The sequence below is a fragment of the Lithohypha guttulata genome (genome assembly GCF_036872675.1).
Source record: "Lithohypha guttulata strain CCFEE 5908 chromosome Unknown scaffold_4, whole genome shotgun sequence".
Lineage (NCBI taxonomy): Eukaryota > Fungi > Ascomycota > Eurotiomycetes > Chaetothyriales > Trichomeriaceae > Lithohypha > Lithohypha guttulata.
The window spans coordinates 404,706-421,751 of NW_027042753.1; the positions used below are offsets into that span (position 1 = coordinate 404,706).

At 48.7% G+C, this 17,046-nt stretch overlaps 6 protein-coding genes across 6 annotated transcripts; 4 read left to right on the plus strand and 2 right to left on the minus strand.

Moving 5' to 3' along the window:
* Positions 1-50: 50 nt before the first annotated feature.
* On the plus strand, positions 51-2,619 carry MEF2 (Ribosome-releasing factor 2, mitochondrial; the record flags this gene model as incomplete). The annotated part of the gene is made up of 2 exons (XM_064899650.1): positions 51-60; positions 89-2,619. 2 exons carry the CDS (start codon positions 51-53, stop codon positions 2,617-2,619), a joined length of 2,541 nt encoding a protein of 846 aa, XP_064752962.1.
* Positions 2,620-2,864: 245 nt separating this feature from the next.
* GCS1 (ADP-ribosylation factor GTPase-activating protein gcs1) lies at positions 2,865-4,114 on the plus strand (the record flags this gene model as incomplete). Its single annotated transcript, XM_064899651.1, has 2 exons — positions 2,865-2,912; positions 3,086-4,114. 2 exons carry the CDS (start codon positions 2,865-2,867, stop codon positions 4,112-4,114), a joined length of 1,077 nt encoding a protein of 358 aa, XP_064752963.1.
* Positions 4,115-5,471: 1,357 nt separating this feature from the next.
* LTR64_005313 (uncharacterized protein) lies at positions 5,472-5,984 on the plus strand (the record flags this gene model as incomplete). Its single annotated transcript, XM_064899652.1, has 1 exon — positions 5,472-5,984. The coding sequence occupies one exon, from the start codon at positions 5,472-5,474 to the stop codon at positions 5,982-5,984; it is 513 nt and encodes a 170-aa protein (XP_064752964.1).
* Positions 5,985-7,086: 1,102 nt separating this feature from the next.
* Positions 7,087-7,785, plus strand: LTR64_005314 (uncharacterized protein; the record flags this gene model as incomplete). Its single annotated transcript, XM_064899653.1, has 2 exons — positions 7,087-7,574; positions 7,611-7,785. 2 exons carry the CDS (start codon positions 7,087-7,089, stop codon positions 7,783-7,785), a joined length of 663 nt encoding a protein of 220 aa, XP_064752965.1.
* A 2,779-nt stretch (positions 7,786-10,564) lies between these two features.
* On the minus strand, positions 10,565-11,890 carry LTR64_005315 (uncharacterized protein; the record flags this gene model as incomplete). Its single annotated transcript, XM_064899654.1, has 1 exon — positions 10,565-11,890. The coding sequence occupies one exon, from the start codon at positions 11,888-11,890 to the stop codon at positions 10,565-10,567; it is 1,326 nt and encodes a 441-aa protein (XP_064752966.1).
* Positions 11,891-13,980: 2,090 nt separating this feature from the next.
* LTR64_005316 (uncharacterized protein) lies at positions 13,981-15,069 on the minus strand (the record flags this gene model as incomplete). The annotated part of the gene is made up of 2 exons (XM_064899655.1): positions 13,981-14,322; positions 14,392-15,069. 2 exons carry the CDS (start codon positions 15,067-15,069, stop codon positions 13,981-13,983), a joined length of 1,020 nt encoding a protein of 339 aa, XP_064752967.1.
* Positions 15,070-17,046: the final 1,977 nt, after the last annotated feature.

Here is a 17,046-nt window from a genome sequence, read left to right on the forward strand (position 1 = left end):
CATGCAAGGACGCCTCATATAGCACACTGGCCTACTGGGCGGCCATTCTCATGTGGCAGAGTAAAACACGATACTTTGCAACTTACAGATACTGACCGAACCCGAAATATTGGTATCATCGCTCATATTGATGCGGGCAAAACAACCACTACGGAGCGTATGCTCTACTACAGCGGCCATACGCGCAGAATTGGTGACGTCGACGAAGGTTCAACAGTAACAGATTTCTTGCCTGCTGAACGTGCAAGAGGCATCACTATTCAGTCGGCTGCCATTACGTTCAACTGGCCGCCACAGGTGGATTCTGCAGAGGATGTCAAGACCGCTGAAGCCGTTGCAAGTCAATCTCTACCTCGATCCACTCTATCTCATCGCATCAACTTGATTGACACACCTGGACATGCAGACTTTACTTTCGAAGTTCGACGATCTTTGCGCATCCTAGATGGGGCTGTTTGTGTTCTCGATGGCGTTGCTGGAGTCGAAGCTCAAACCGAGCAGGTATGGAACCAAGCTGCGGATTGGAAGATCCCTCGTATTGCATATGTCAACAAACTAGACCGCGACGGTGCTGCTTTCGGACAAACCGTGCGAGAAATTGGCGTTCGCCTTGGTGGTTGGCCCGCTTTGTGTCAAATACCTTGGTTCGAAGGAGGTAGAGGCAATTTCTGTGGTGTAGTAGATGTCGTTAATCTAGTTGGCTTGAAATATGCCTCTGGTGGTGATGGGAAGTCTATCACCACTTACAACATGACGCATTTAGAGGCAGAAGAACCAGCCTTGGCGCAAGAACTACGGAAAGCACGAGCTGCACTGGTAGAAGTGCTCAGCGAACATGATGACGCCATGGTTGAGGCTTTTCTCGACGCTGAGGAAGACCATCTGGCCATTACCCCTGCACAAATCCTATCCTGTATACGCCAGTGTCTCAACGCAGGTGACGGCAAGGTCATTCCAGTCTTTGCTGGTGCGAGCTTTCGCAATATTGGTGTTCAGCCTGTTTTAGATGCAGTCAACAACATGCTGCCTAGCCCTGCTGAAAGACCTCAAGCAGAGGTCAGTATCGGTGCAACGACGGGATATCTTGACGATCTGCTTGCTGGGAGAATGATCGTGCACAGCTCTACGAAATCCAAATCAAGCAGGCAAGCCGTAGTTCCAGTTGTGGGGATCGACAAGACGCTGAAAGGTTGTGCCTTGGCTTTCAAAGTGGTCAACGATTCTCGAAAGGGAATGCTAGTTTATATTCGTGTGTATTCTGGCACCATCGAGCGTAACGCCTTGCTATATAACACAAATCTTAAGCAGTCTGAGAGAGCGACAAATCTGCTTAGAATGTACGCGAACGAATCAGTCCCAGTACAGTCTCTGGAAGCTGGGCAGATAGGCGTGATAGCAGGCTCGAAGTATGCAAGAACAGGTGATACGCTGATATCTTGCGCTACAAACAAGGCAGTACCCCCCTCTCCTCTGGACCAGCTGCAACTACGGCCTATTCATGTGCCCCCTCCTGTGTTCTTTGCGAGCATTGAGCCAAACAGCTTAAAGGACGAAAAAGATATGCACGACAAGCTCAACCTCTTATTACGAGAAGACCCGAGTTTACACGTTACACAGGACGAGGACACTGGCCAGACCCTGATCAGTGGAATGGGTGAACTACATCTTGAGATTGCTAGAGACCGACTTGTTGGCGATTTGAAAGCGAATGCTACGATGGGGAAGATTGCGATCGGTTATCGCGAAACTGTCACACAAATCTCAAGATCAAATTCGAAAATCTTTGACTCCTCGGCAAGAGGAGATGCGAAAGGGAAGGCAGGATGCACTGCTGCGGTAGAGCCGTACAGGTCTCGGACATTGACGGACGAACACTCTGACTACGCTCTCCAGCACGAACAGGATGGAAACCTAGTCATCGTGGAAGCTCCCACACTCGATAGAAAAGGACGACCATTAGATGATGATTGTGCGTCTCTGCCTGGTCATCTTACACTTAGTGAAGTACAAAGCGCATTCACGAATGGTGCACTGGCTGCGTTGGCACGAGGACCTGGCTTCTCTTATCCGATGCGTAACGTTCAAGTCACACTCACGCTCGATCCGGCCAAACACATCTTCGGTAGCGACACATCTTATGCATCCTTAACAGCAGCAGCTCGACTCGCGACTATTGCAGCTTTCCGAGAAGTGTCGTCGATGGGTGGGATTGCAATCATGGAACCTGTGATGAACGTGGACATTGGAGCAGACGACGCCAGCATCGGCAGCATCATCCAGGATATCTCATCGAGTCGAGGAGGTCAAATTGTATCGCTAGGTGACAACGAGGAAGCGGAGGCTAATGCACAAGCGTTTCCACGAGAAATTGACGTAAGCAGAATTTATGCGCCCAAAGATCCTTTCGAATTTGGCAGCTCGGCCGGATTAGACCAACAGGTAAACAAGCAGAGATCGATCAAGGCGAAAGTGCCTCTGAAAGAGATGATTGGCTATCTGAAGCATTTGAGGAGCATGACTGGCGGTAGAGGTACCTTTACCATGTCAGTCGATAGATTCGAGAGAATGACAGGACAAAGAGAAAAGGCGTTGATAGCAGAGCTACGAGGTGGAGCGTGATTACGCACCAGATATGGGCGAGGACCTGTCTCTGTACTATAGATTGTTGAATATAAATTACCACTTCTTCTCAGACAAATGTCTACCTTTTAACACCCATCGTTATAGTTTTCTTGCCAGAGTCTCGCAAGAAAAGGGGTTACTGACAAGGATCATCGCCGGCTCAACGTCACACAGACCCTCGAGAAAGTCCCCCACAACTTTCACCTCATTCTGGTGCTTGCAGGAGCACAACAGCAACAGAAATGGCTACACAAGCGAATTGGGAGCTTGACCCGGAGACTCGGACCAAAGTGAGTCGTGACTGCCAACTTCTAAGATCGCGCCTGCTAAAACTGAACAGCTTGCAGCATTACAGAAAAGGGAAGGTGCGGGCAACGATCGATGTTGCGACTGCGGCGCTCCTTCACCACAATGGGTACTGCCTCTACACACCTGCCTCTTCCTCATACTGATTCTGTGCCAGGCTTCACCTAAATTTGCTGTCTTCATTTGCTTACAATGCGCCGGCACCCATCGTGGACTCGGCGTCCATATCTCCTTCGTCCGCTCTATATCGATGGACGCCTTCAAGTCGACTGAAATAAAACGGATGCAACTGGGAGGCAACAAAGCATGGCAAGCTTTCTTCAATGCTCATTCCTCGAAAGGTGCAGACTTCGAAGATTGTACGATAAAAGAACGCTACGATTCAGAGGCTGGTGAAGAGTACAAAGAACGATTGACTGCACAAGTCGAAGACCGAGGCTTTGATCTTGCCAAGTTCAGAGAGGAAAGAGCCAAGATGTTACAAAAGCAGAAGGAGAAAGAGCAGAGTCGCAGTGGGACGCCTGCGGGCATGAATAGAAATACTCTAGGGTCACGAACACAGTCTCCCGTTCCTGGGAAAGGTGGGATGATGGATCCCGAGCAGAGAGCGAGGAATGAAGAATACTTCCAGCGTATGGGAAGTGCAAATTCCTCTAGACCTGAAAATCTCCCACCGAGTCAAGGCGGGAAGTATGGCGGCTTTGGCTCTGCAGTCTCAGAACCCCAGCAACAACAAGGAGGAATGCCCTCCGCAGATGACTTCCAAAAAGATCCTGTAGCTGCGCTCACCCGTGGCTTTGGCTGGTTCAGCTCGGCCGTCACAAAACAAGCCAAGATAGTGAACGACTCTTATATTCAGCCAACTGCGAAGAACATTGCATCCACAGATTTCGCTGCTCAGGCTCAGAAAAGCCTCGCTACTGTCTCTTCCGGTGTCGCGTCCGGTGCCAAAGGTGCAACTCAGCAATTTCACAAGTTCGTCGAAGGCCAGGACAATGCCGCTGCCTCAGCTGCTTCCAGAAGACCAGGCGCTGAGCCCGAGCGCAAGGACTTTTGGGATAGTTTCGGTGTATCCTCTGACGCTCCAGCTGCTAAACCAAGCAGTATCGGCACGAGCGCAATGAAGAAGACCACGAACGACGTACCTGCCAAGAAGAAAGATGAAGGCTGGGGTGACGATTGGTGAAGAATTTGACCCACGACTTTCACGACGATACGAAAAGGTCGGCTCATCCACAACTACAGGCTTAATAAAGAAGAAAGCATGTCGATCCACGAAATCCTCCGTGCAGATTGAACATCAAATATTGGTGATCAGAAAGACTTCGAGAACGAGTTGTCGAGGCTACCACGTCGCCTCTCTACTTCGGATGTCACGAGACCAGGACTTTCAGTGACTTTTACTTCCTCTAAATGACCAAGTTTGACCAAGTTCAGCCGTGTCTGGGCACAAAGCGTCATTCAAGCAGATAGCACGACATACACCAGCGTCATATCCAGACTATCACTATGGGTTGAGGCATAGGTCCGTCGGAGCTGCACGCCGTGACACTGATTCGGAGCATGTTGGCCTTATGCACTACGTCTGGATGGCGCCATGGCCTGGACCAATACCTGTCGCCGACTCCTTACGACTCTAAATGCTTGGTCTCGACAACTTCTGCAACTTCGAAATTACCACTATAGCGTTAGTCTGGAGAATTCAGAGATGGCTACGACCATGTTCCATTGGGGTTAGCTCAACACTGTTGCGGAATCTACGTCAATCCGACATCTAAACTGGTTGCTTGACTATTCTGAGTACTTCTCGCCATTTGGATTGTTGTGCTATATAATGGTTGGCAACCAATATTAGAATTGAATAACCATTACAGTTTTATGCTTTTCGACCGTGTCACAAGAAAACCTATCCCAAGCTGGTCCTGAAGCCAACTTGCGCATGTGACTGCATGCAAAGTCTACTTTCTTCATCCCTTGACTATTTTTACAGATTGTTCAGCATATCGAATATTATCTGCCATGGTCTCATACACCCACACATACTAACAGCAGAATAGGATGTGGTCAATACGTGCGACATGCTGTCGTCAGGCGGGCTGGACCGACGCAACTTCCCGACGTTACACGGCAGATCATCAGTGGTTGTTGTATCGATAATGAACTTCCAACTGATCATTCAGCCTGCTTGATCACAATGACGGACAGGCACAATGATCGCATCTTCATGATGCACGCCCCCTTGTCTTCAGCTATAGGTGAGACCCTCTTCATTGTGAGGTCTGCGCTCCAGCATGAGTCTCTTTGTGACGACAAAGTTTCCATGCCATCTCTCCATTTGAGCAAACTGATTCCTCTCCGAGGCGTGCTCTCAAACGATTTATAGGTCTGTCACACCACCTCCTGCTTGTCTCGAAACCGCAGTACAGTCGATCACAAAGTAGCAGGAAGGCTATCAAACAGTTCTCATCCATTAGATCACGAAAAGTCCGCATAGTCAAAAATCTTTACCTCCAAAGCTTATCTATCGTCCAGAAATTCTAAGTATGGCAGAACCCAGCCCGAAGAGCTCTCGAAGCATGTCTAACAGCAGCAGTAGTCTTATCAGGTCGTCTCCCGATATACCTCCCAATGTCCTAGACAAGATGTCGATGGGTACCGTTCTACCGGGTCGACCATTGATGTCCTCGGACCATGACAAGAATACCTACTCACAGAGCTACATAACGCACCAACGCCGACCTGCTCTAATTCCTTTCGATGTCGAGCTCAGTCCCGAAGATGAGCAGGCAGTGAGGCTGCGAACAGGCTGTGTAAATCCTTACGTGAAAGTGGATGGTTCCAAAGTTGAGGGTGGGAAGGTGCAGAAGTCCAAGCAGAAGGTTGTGGACAGAACGGATCGAACCAAGAGCAAGAACAAGCAGCACTTCGGAACGAACGATACAAAGACAGACGTGCAGGCTAGCGCTAAGCGAAAAGCCAGCGTGTTCGATAAGGATGACAAGCATGACGAGCATGAGTGGATTGAAGTGTTGATGGAAATGGATATCGACTCTTAGAGTGGTCAGCCATTTTCAAATGATGTACGAGTATTGAGAATCACCTCGAACTATTGTACAATGTCGACGCATCATTGCGAGCTAGCTGACCTCAACTATTGCTCAATGCAACAGATCAGAAGTGGTGTTGGCGTTATTTACCATCCACTATAGACTTTTGCAAATGTATACAATAGCTCTGCGGAATTGATCTACGAAATACTATATATTGGCACACAACATAATCTTCGTGTTCTTTTTAAGCGAGGGACTCTTCCATCGTGACCCTCGAACGAAGATCTGTAACTGGCTTCAGCATCTGAGGAGCACAGCCACTAACTACACTTCAGTACATGCTACGGCAGAAATCAATGCTGTCTGCAGTCTGTCGCTTCACGCATCTAGAGTGCACCGTATTTGACGCGTTATCTTCGTGTCATCTCTTTTGTCGTCGAATGTCCTGTACTATGTGCTATGTGAACTCACCACGAAGTACTCTACGTGCTGGTCTGTCCTGGTCTGCTTCGGCAGTTCAATGGTTTCAACCAGTGGCCATTGCAACACAAACTTTTGGTACACCGTCTGACGGATCGCCATAGTCCATCGCTGCAGCGGAAGCTCGTCCAGCTTCTTTATGTTATCACGCGACAAGGCTGTTGCTGGCCTCATCGATGATCTGAGATCGATTCCAAGATTCCAGAAGGTCCCATGAAGTGAATTTATGGTGTGAACAATGTAACGTCTACAAGCTTGTCACAGTCTCATCGATCTCCGACCGTGACACTGCCATGTTGTTCATGCTTCTTAGCCAAGGTAATGATGAAAGACAAACAACACAATTGACGACGCAATGCTGACTACAATGCTCGTTGGCGTTCCTCAAGGTCCGACAATGACTTCAAGTTCGAACAATGCAGTCTTTGATCGTCGTTGTCCAGCTACGTACTTACCTTCTTTATGTGTACTCCAACAGTGATAAGAGTATAAATATGCTGAGTGAGATGGCTGTGGTTGTTTCCTGTTCTTCTCTCCATTGAAATAACATCAGACAGCAAATCAATTCAGCAGAATACAATCCAACACAACACAATCAATCGAGAAATCATCCAATACAATACTGAAGATGAGGGGTGGACCTGAAGAAGGGTTCATCCAAGGCGGATGTGGGGAAGTGCGTGGCAGTGGGGAGGACGAAGGTGGTCTCCTCGGCATGGCGCAGTTGGAAGAACTGGAGCAGATGCGTCAGGCAAACTGGCCTCAACGAGTGAACAAGCTGGAGAAGTACACTCGTTTTCTCGAAGGAGAGAATCTTCGACTACAGCAGCTGCACCTCAGGTCGTCTCAACCAGAGATTAAAGCCCTGGTTGACGAGATAGCCGACCATCACGCAATATCTCAGGCACATGTTAAGGACCTTGAACACGAAAATGCTTGTCTCCAGAAGTCCAAGACTCTCCTCGAGCTAGAAGTGAACCTGCACAAGAAGCACATCGCATACCTCGACCACAAGCAGACGCAATATCGCAACGAGCAAAATATTCTTGTCGATACCCTCAGAGACCTCGACGCACGATACGCTGCAAATCAAGAGAAACTCCAGATTCAGCAAGAGTCGATTTTCCAGCTACAATAAAAGCTAGAGAGCAGTGAGAAGAAGCGCAAAGCGGCCACTGCAACCATGTTCAAGCTATGGAAGAAGAACCTCAACATAGATGCCGAGCCAGCAGCCAATCCTGAGCAGAGCTCAGAGACACAGTCTGGTGAGACTGTTGTTCGAGAAGGCGAGCGAGAAGAGAACGCTGATCATCCTTTGGAGATCTAAGGCGAGTACAGACATGGCGAGCTAGTCTTGCCTAGCAACTCGGAACAAAATTAGAGTGAAAAGGAATATGAGTGGACTGGACTGAGAGTATTATACAGAGAACCAGACAGCTACGTATTGCACGTGCTTTCGTAACGTATTCAACCGTGATCGAGATGTCGTTCATAACTAGTGGGAGTATTAACTGAATGTAATGTGAATGGCTCCTTCCTGCACGAATAGCGCTAAAAGTAAGCAGAAACTGTGGATTTTTCCACTTTGTATCAGCATGACGATGTCGAATATCGAATCTAGCTTGAGAATTGTGACCATGACCTCAATATTCGTCACCTGCTCTTCTTTGAAACAAGAACTATGGCTGTTGGTCGCGTCCACTCGAAATGAAGCGTGTATTAGCAATGCCACGCGATCACCTAGGGCCAGTTTCAGATCGATGGCCAGCCCAACCACAAAACTTGAATCTCGCCTGCAATGCCGTTGTCTTCGTTAATGATACACTTTTTAGAGGAGAACTCCCTCTGCTTCAACTAGACGTGGATGGCGGGGTGGTTGCTGGATGTCTCCAAGCAAGTCAAAACCAGGTACCAGGCAGCAGCGTATTTGCTTCAAATCACCGCTCAGCACTTAAGGCCACGAACACTCTCGCCTCTTTTATTACTCTTCTCTTTGGTCATAGAGTCGAGGCACAACCAAATTCTCCGCCTTAGTCAATTCACGCACTATAAGCTCAACGGGCTGTAGCAGTTTGTAGTTTGAACCACATTCATACACCAGGCTGTGAGAAGAAGTTGGGACTGCTACTTAATGGGCGAAGATGTACAGAAAGGGCCAGGACGCATTATTTGCGTCGTTGGAAAAGTCCGTCAACGCAAATGCTTGTATAGGGTATCACTGACTGGCGACTCACTCAGATTGCGAATCTCGGGTCAATACTCTGATCTGAATGTATCGTGTAACAACGCAACCTTCCATGTTCACAAGGCTGTGCTTTGTCCTCGATCGTCGTATTTCTGCACTGCATGTGCATGGGGCAATGTTGGTACTCACTACTGGAAAAGAGCCATACTGATACTGGTGTAGGAGGGAGAGTCGAAAAACGAGATAGATCTGGGTAACGATGACGATCCGAGACTGGTCAGCTTGATGTTCGATTACCTGTATCGGCTAGACTACGATGACCGTAAACCAGATGAAGACGACGTAGCTGGTCAAGAAGCAAAAACACCATTCCGGGTGGAAGACAACATAGACGCATTCAGATCACAAGTCGAATACGAGGCGTATTGGCGTCCATCAGAGTCGAAGTCCAGCAAAAGGTTTATACCTAGCATTGGGAAGGAGCCAGACAGCATACCAACCGTTTTTTTTTGATCCATGGGGACGAAATCCACCCCAGGCTGTGGAAAAGAGCAAGAAGAGGACCTTGTCGATGACAACACCTCTACCACAACCCAGCACAAAAAGCAGCACAAAGAGTAGCACAGAAAGATTAAGCACTAACACTTATGTATATGCATTGGCTGACAAGTATGGAATCGCTGATCTGAAAGACCTTGCTCAGCAAAAGTTCGAGTCTGCTGCCGCAGAAGATTGGGAGACGACTGCGTTTGTTCGTGCAGCGGAATTAGTCTTCAGCACAACTCTGCCTTCCGATCACGGTCTACGGAACATCGTGGTTGACACAATCGTAGCACATCCTAATCTCATCGAAGACGCAGAAATAGCCAAACTGTTGGAATCTGGTAATGGGATTGCATGGAAAGTGCTGCAGCAGTCCTGGCGAAGCTCTAATACAAAGAATGCGCAAAAAATTGGCATGTGGATGTAGGCACAACAAGCTGGTCTCATCGTAGACAATATGAAGCCTCAACAATATCAACAATAGACAAGGAGACTGAAACTGTGAGATTAGCAATCGATGAACGCACATCTATAGATTTCCAGATATCGTGCTTCTATCATTGCTACGTATTCACTCTTTATCCCATCGCTTATCATATCATTCGTTTACTCCATACAATCCGATCTTCCATTATATCTCACTCGTTTAGCCCCGCTAATCACGTCCACATCCTCACAAGATGCATTTCCCAAGCACCACCATCCTAGCGGTCCTCAGCCTGCTCCTGACTCCAACAGCCCTAGCAGGCCCAAACGACTGGATTGGCGATGTTCCCCAAAAGGAGTCGTAATCTTCGAAAACCCCTATTGGGGCAAAGAAAGCTCAGCAGGCTCAAATTTCCGCGTCGGCAAAAACTACACCATCGTCCCCGAGGATGATAAACGCCATCCCATCACTCCCCGGCTTCGAGCTGGGAAGTATGTTTGTAAGTCACAGTCACAATCATCACTCTCTTTACTAATCGTTTCCCTTCTTATGAATACTAACGTTTCTCTCCCCTCTTCAGATCTCAGACCGCCTAAACTGCAAACGCTATTTTTGGGCCGACTGCCAGGTGGACACCGAATGCGACAGCCCCTGGATCTACACGGCCAACCATAACGAAGGCCGAAATCAGAAGCAGAACGGGGTGCATGGGTATGCGGCGTTCAGGTGCGTAAGCGATGATTTCGATTGGACTAAGGGTGCTCGGAGGGATGGGGAGGACGGGTGAGTACAGGGACCGAAGGATGGGCGGAAGTGTAAATGACGATTGTTTGAGGGTAGTTTGTGGTGAGGAGGGGAGTGGAAATGGAAGGGCAATAGGACGAAAGCAGAGATCAGGAAGCAGAAGTGGTTAGGTTGGTTTAAGGTCGTAATGTGTAATTCAGGACTGATCTATTCTGCGCCAGGACGTAGAGCAATCCATAGTCTCGAGATAAACCGTGTCCAGAGCATCCTACCGATGTTCAATAGTAATGCCGCGGTAATTACCACCACATAAGGTTGCAGGAGCTCGGCCAAACTCCTCAACTTGACAGGCGACTCGACGTACGGCTCTGCTTGCGAGTCTTGATCTGCCGGAAACCGGCCAGTATTGTAGAACGTCTCGAGAAGGTCATCTTTTTCCCTCCAGCAGTTCAAGATCCATTTCTCGAAAGCTTTTTGGTCGTCAAGTGGCAGGTCCTTGATGGCGAAACGTCTCCAGTAGAAGTTGACACTTTTCGGTGGTCGTCCTTGGAGGAAGGTCGAGCGTAGCGAGAAGTAGTCCTGCGCATAGCCGGTTTTCGGTGAACCTTCATAAGCAACGGTACAATCGTATACATATTCGACCGTTTCTTTGAGCTCGTTCAAGCAGAAGAACATGCCAGTAGCACGAGGTAGTAGCTGATGCCTCATATCCGGGATTCCACTCTTCTCACTCCAAGCCACACTCTTCTTCTTCGTGTTGGCGCTGTAATTCGTGCCTTCCGGAAAGATGATCATCCACATCGGATCTAATCCACTCGAAGCGTCAGTCTTGACTATTCCTCCAGTACCTGCAACCTTCACAGCATGTTTCGTACTAAGCTGTCGCATACGATGCTGCAACCTGGGTTTATCCGTGTCCCACTTCCTGCTCATGAAGACAAAGCCATTGAACTGCATTCCCCATCCTATAAGTGGAATGTATTTCAGACTCTCTTTCAAGATTATATAGATGGCGCCGTGCATACGACTCGCATAGGCCGTATACCACAGATATATCCAATCCGTGTATATCTGATGATTTGAGATTAGAACCATCCGTTCTGGGAACCGCGTCTCCAACAATCCTGAGCCATCCTTTGCTTTTGAAAACTGCCCGCGCATACTACTGTCGCCGCTTAATCGGATCGTGGTTGGAGAGAAACACTGTGTGAGCATTATGGTAATGATTGCGAACGACTGTTTCGACAAAGCCATCCAGGCGTAAAAATAGGATTTATCCCAGTAGTAGAGAGGGGCACCGAGCCATTGAGTGATGTGAATGCAGACGCAGGAGATGAGGAACCAGCCTAGCGAGACTACCGCTCTGAGGATTTGACTCGGTAGGCCGTGTTTCACTTCTCCTGCTGGATGGTTGGTTACTCGAGATTGGAGGGGAGGACGTGGTGTTGAGCTGACGCTGGGGTTTTTGTAATTGGCGTCGACATGGTTAATAGGAGACGTAGTTGTGGTGCGATGGCGCAGATCGGTAGCCATGATAAGAAGTCAAGAGGTTAAGGATAGGCAGTCGATGTGAAAAAAAGTCGACAGTATGCTCTCACGAGACGTCGGGATAGCGGGGACTAGGACATTGAAAGGGAGATAAGACTTCGGCTAAGAATATACTTCTGCGCTTTGTAGTCGAATGCTTGCAAACTGGCGAGAAACAGTTTAGGTAATCACTGGGGGCCTCCCAGCCATTATTGATTAAATATAGCACGTGTTGGCACGTATAGACGTGCCATAGGTACGAATGAGCAGTCGAAGTTCAGGGCGCGCCGGATGAGTAAACAGAACGTCAGATCGCATGCGGAGTAAAAATGTTTGGGTGAGAAGAGATGCCTGGGGCATCAACAGTAAAGTAGAGCCCCTTTTCTTTCATACACAGGTGTTGTTCAACATCTACTGGCCCTGGCACGAGCGGATCTGCATTGCTTTTCGTCCTACATCGCCGCGTTTCCACAACATCTTCCGTATCGCCTCGATATTTCCAACAACAAAGCACCTGACATCACATGTTTGACCACTCCCAATTTAAATATCCACTTCCATCGCTTGAGGAGATTCTGGATTCGTTGTTGGTTCGTCCGGTACATGATTAGGAGATAGTGGATGATCTGGTGGAAAGTGTCGTCCATTTCGTCGGTCTGGCGGATCAGCCCACTCAAATGGGAGATTGAAGTATCTCTTCAGGAAGATCTCGATCGCACAGAACACCCAATTGTCGGCATTATACATCTACAGCATATCAGCATCAAACACAAGGGCAAGGTATTGTACTTGCAGGAGAAGCATCGCTGGTGACTCTAAGGTCGCCGTTCGCGTCTTCCATCAGGTGAGTTCAGTCCTTCATATGCATGCTGACTTTGGCAAAAGTGTACCTTCCACAATCAGACTATCATTCTTCGAAAGGCTAGCCACCATATTGTTCTCGTCAAGACCTCCGAACCCTGCTGTGTCTAGGTCGTACCATCTGAGAATAGCACATACTCCATCCGTCAACCCAATGCCGTGGCAGACATCTAAAGGATACCAACACTACGCGTAGAAGCTATATGTTCGTATATCGCAGGGGGTCCAAGTTGGAAGTTACCTGTCATCTCTGTTGTCGGTATAGATGTAGCTTTCAGATCATAGTGAGGAACTGGATGATCCTTGTCTTCTCGCACATTAAGTTGGTACGGGTAGCGAACTTGCTGAATAACCGACAACCAAAGGCGCAAAACGGATCATGACTCGCATTCTTTTGCTAGTGGTACTTTCGAGCAGCATGTTCGAGGATCACTCACCGTGACGTGATGTTCCACGAGTCTCAGGACGTTGTACGCACTTCACAACACTGGTCATTCAATACTGAAAAATGCTGCATTGTATTGAAACTCGAAGCTACCAAGAACAAGAAAAAATCTGCCGAGTCTAGGTATTTAGGCCCTGGTTGGAAAACTTTGTGGTATCAAACCCGGACCAGAATACGGGCTTAGCCGGGGAAGAACTCGATCTCACCATAGACCCAAAATACAGACAAGTTGCACAACTATCGATAATGACAAGACCACTAAACCGAATCATCTGTACTAGTGTAGTTCTTTCGTCGTTCAGTTGGTGTGCATAATGCTCTCACTAGAAAAACACAATGGACTTTAACGATCCTCAGGTCTGAGATGCTATCTAGGCCGTAAGATCGCAGGCCAGCCTGGCTCGACCGGGGCCAGCGAGAGTTCTGTAGCGGTTGCTAGTGCCAGCGGCCCCAGTCTCTGGATCTGTCGGCGTCGAGGCACCTCTGGTAAAGCAGCAAAGACCGTCGAGGATTGCTGTGACAATCGATGTGAAGCCCATGCTAGTGAATACTCATATCGAGTATAAATAGCCATCCAGTCAAGTAAACCTTACTGCCTTAGAGTTTGGTCACGTGAGAGTAAGGTCCAGGCTTTCACCAGCACAGGCCCTAGGGATGTCCACATTGGCTCGAGCACGCTTTTCGCCGGACTTGATATAAGACAATCCGTGGTATCAGAAGTTATTTCTACCTATTCACACCATGGATAGATAATGTGCCCCGCAGGACAGACGGGTGAATCTGTGATCGTTCAATCAGGTATGATGGAATCTGAACAGGCGTTCAGGTTCAATACCGCATCGAAGTCCACCCCATGATGTCTTGGTACCGTAGTTGCTCGATATGCGTCGTCAGCTGGTATCTGGATGGCTTCGAGCTCCGCCTGTGACGGCCATTGATCCTCCTCGCATCGTTCAGGTTCAAGCACAGCCCGCTTAAACTCTGTCTTGTCCGTAGCATTGATCCACGCCTCCTGATACCATTCTGTGTAGGCAAACTTGATCTTGAGCTCACCGTGGCCAGGCCAAACCTGAAAGTCCTTGTCTGCCGCGGCACGCTGGACGTTTTTCCAGGACATCGTGAATTCGAATAGCTGTAAATCGTGTTAGAGTCATACAAGTAACGAGAGAAGTGGCAGGGTTTTCCTTCTCTTGAAACTTACAAGCAAATCACCTGGAAGGTCTAGTTTGAGAAACTGCTGAATCCAAACCAACCGAATGTTGACAGTAAGGCGAAAATGAGCAATCACGTTCGAGGGCAGGTCGTAGACGTCGGCGGCCATGCGGTATGCACCATATTCCCGTAGGCTCTTCCACAGCTGGGCATCACAATTTCTGGACAAGATATCGAGTAGCGCAGGCTGTGGATCGAGCTCAAACAGCCACATTCGGAGAGAGCCATCAAGGACGACCGTATCAATGTTCGGCATCATCGCCCACTGGACCGACGAAAAAGGGTCGTTTTTAGGCTCGAGAAGTGTCCAGATGTCGAAGAAGCGGCGGACAAGGTGACCGTATTGTGACAGCATCAGGTTCAGTAGGCCGCCTCGGTTCCAGGCGGAAAGTTCGAGACCGTTGTTCACGACAAACGTGCCGTTACATTTGTTCTTGATGACCTGACTGATTTCGCCGTAGAAGTGAGGTGCAATCAGGAGGAGATCTACAGGGGGTCGATGGCGGAAACTAACCCGTGTGAACGACCGAAACTCATCAGGATCGTACATAATTGGCCAGAGCTCCCAGTCGTCGATAACGTGTTCCCAAATGTTTAGGCGCAACTCTGATGGTAGTCGAGAGATGGGGTCTACAGGCTCTAGCGCTTCACTCGTGATTGTACTCATCGTCGTTTGTCGGTCGCAACTGGTTCGTAGGTACAAGAAGTACGAAGTTTTGGCAGCAGATTCGGTGTAGTGCCCAGAGGAAATGCGAATGGTAACTTTTTGTTGTGTAGAAGAAAGTTGTTGGAAATCAATTTCCGCGTCACTTGCGAGGGCCGTGCTGGAAATCGGAATTGTGAGTAATAGAACGATCTGCCTCCACCTTGTTTTCGTTCCGGACGTACTTGGTGCTCTACACCCTTGAGTCTGCATACTGTCCGATGCAAGGTAGCCTCGATCACGCTCAACCGTTCCTTGCTGGAATAGCTCTGCAGGCCCGCGATATGGTAGTATGGAGGAGACCGCCTCGCAAGTTCGCAGTATCTCGCCTGCGTACTGCCAAGTCTCTGACAACCTTTTCTGAGGCACGCGATTGGAATTGTCACGAATTAGATACCGCAAAGCGTTGACTAATACCAGGACAGCGAAAGTATTGCAGCCTCTCGCAGACTTCCTTCCATACGACTCAGCAAGACAGCTTGCGCTTCCTCGGCGACGGTTGCCGATATCAATAAGAGTTGGATGTGAACAAGAACTTCAACAGAACAAGCACACCTTCACAGACTATCCTTGAACCTGAGTTCCTACCAGCTGTCAGCAATTCGAGCATCAATGCTGGCCAGGTCGGAGACTATTGCTCTGGAAATTTCCTGTCAGTATGACAAGCAATGGTATCGCTATCGTCTGCTCGCCAAGAATGCGACATCCTCTCGGGTTCATGCACAATCAACGACGTTGCAGCAAGCGGTGGTTTATACGTGTAGCCAGCAAGGCTTGCATTAGTACGGAGTACTAAGGGGCCTGCTCTGTCTCACAAATGGAATGCAGATGTTGTGTCTGCATTCCAGCTCGGTACAATCTTAACCCACGAATGCACGACGGTGATTCTGGTTGGTTACCTGCTCGAACGAAGAGCTGAACGATGGATCCTGGGTTGAGATCCAGCTCGACACAGTACCTCATCGACATCAGCGAGTTTGGAGAACAGGATTTCGCCAGTGTCGTGATACGATCTGCGTACATATATACGCACTGATGCTTAGCTTGTTGTTGAAAGTGACTAACTCTTGCTGGTTGATCTGCACGTCTTGCTTTGTTCCGTTCTGGCCCAAGGCACGAAGGCGTGGCGTCCAGGAGAGTGAACTTGCAGATGCAGAAGCTGGGGTGCCGAAGCTCCTTCCTCAGAGCATTGCAGGGCTCAAACAATAAATTCAGGTTGAGGTGTCGAGTAACGGTATTGCTGCTTGACAAACTCTGCGGCAACTAGCAAGCGCCTGACCAAGCAGTTGCTCAACTTGTAAAGAACGCAAGTCCTAAAGACGAACCCAAGGTCGAACAAGCAACGTGCAGATATTGGGGCTCTTTCAAACAGCAATTGAAGGAGGGCCCGGCCTAGTTTCAGTTGTGGAAACGGACTTGACTGCCAGGTCACGCTCAAATATGAGCTCTTCGAAAGCCTCGGCGCTCGAAACGTCGAAAGTTGTGTGATGATGATGGATCTAAGCAGGTTCGTGCGAAGGACATCGTCGTTGATGCTGGCGTCCGATGCGAGAACCTCAGGCTCGTTCCCAGAACGTCCAGCAAGTACTACTAAGGCCCGACAATGTGTCACGCAGATGCTACGTGCATTTGATGTATATAGCCGATTTGTTAGTTGTCCTAGATGCAACCTCTGGGTGCTGTCCAAGTCATGCATGTGCAGTTCAATGTTTAAGGCCAATGGACGCTCTCCAGGATACAGTGCAGAGCTTGAAAGGACAGCTTCAATCCGGCAGAAACGATATAAACGCCCAAGGACTTGTACCACATCTTGGTGTTTGGTATGTCAAAGTATACCACCATCATCCTCTTGCTGCCAATCTCACCTCATTCTCCGCTACTTTCCACCTCTATCGTGATAGGACATGTTTCGTACACGTTTAAGGAGGTTTGGTATTGTAG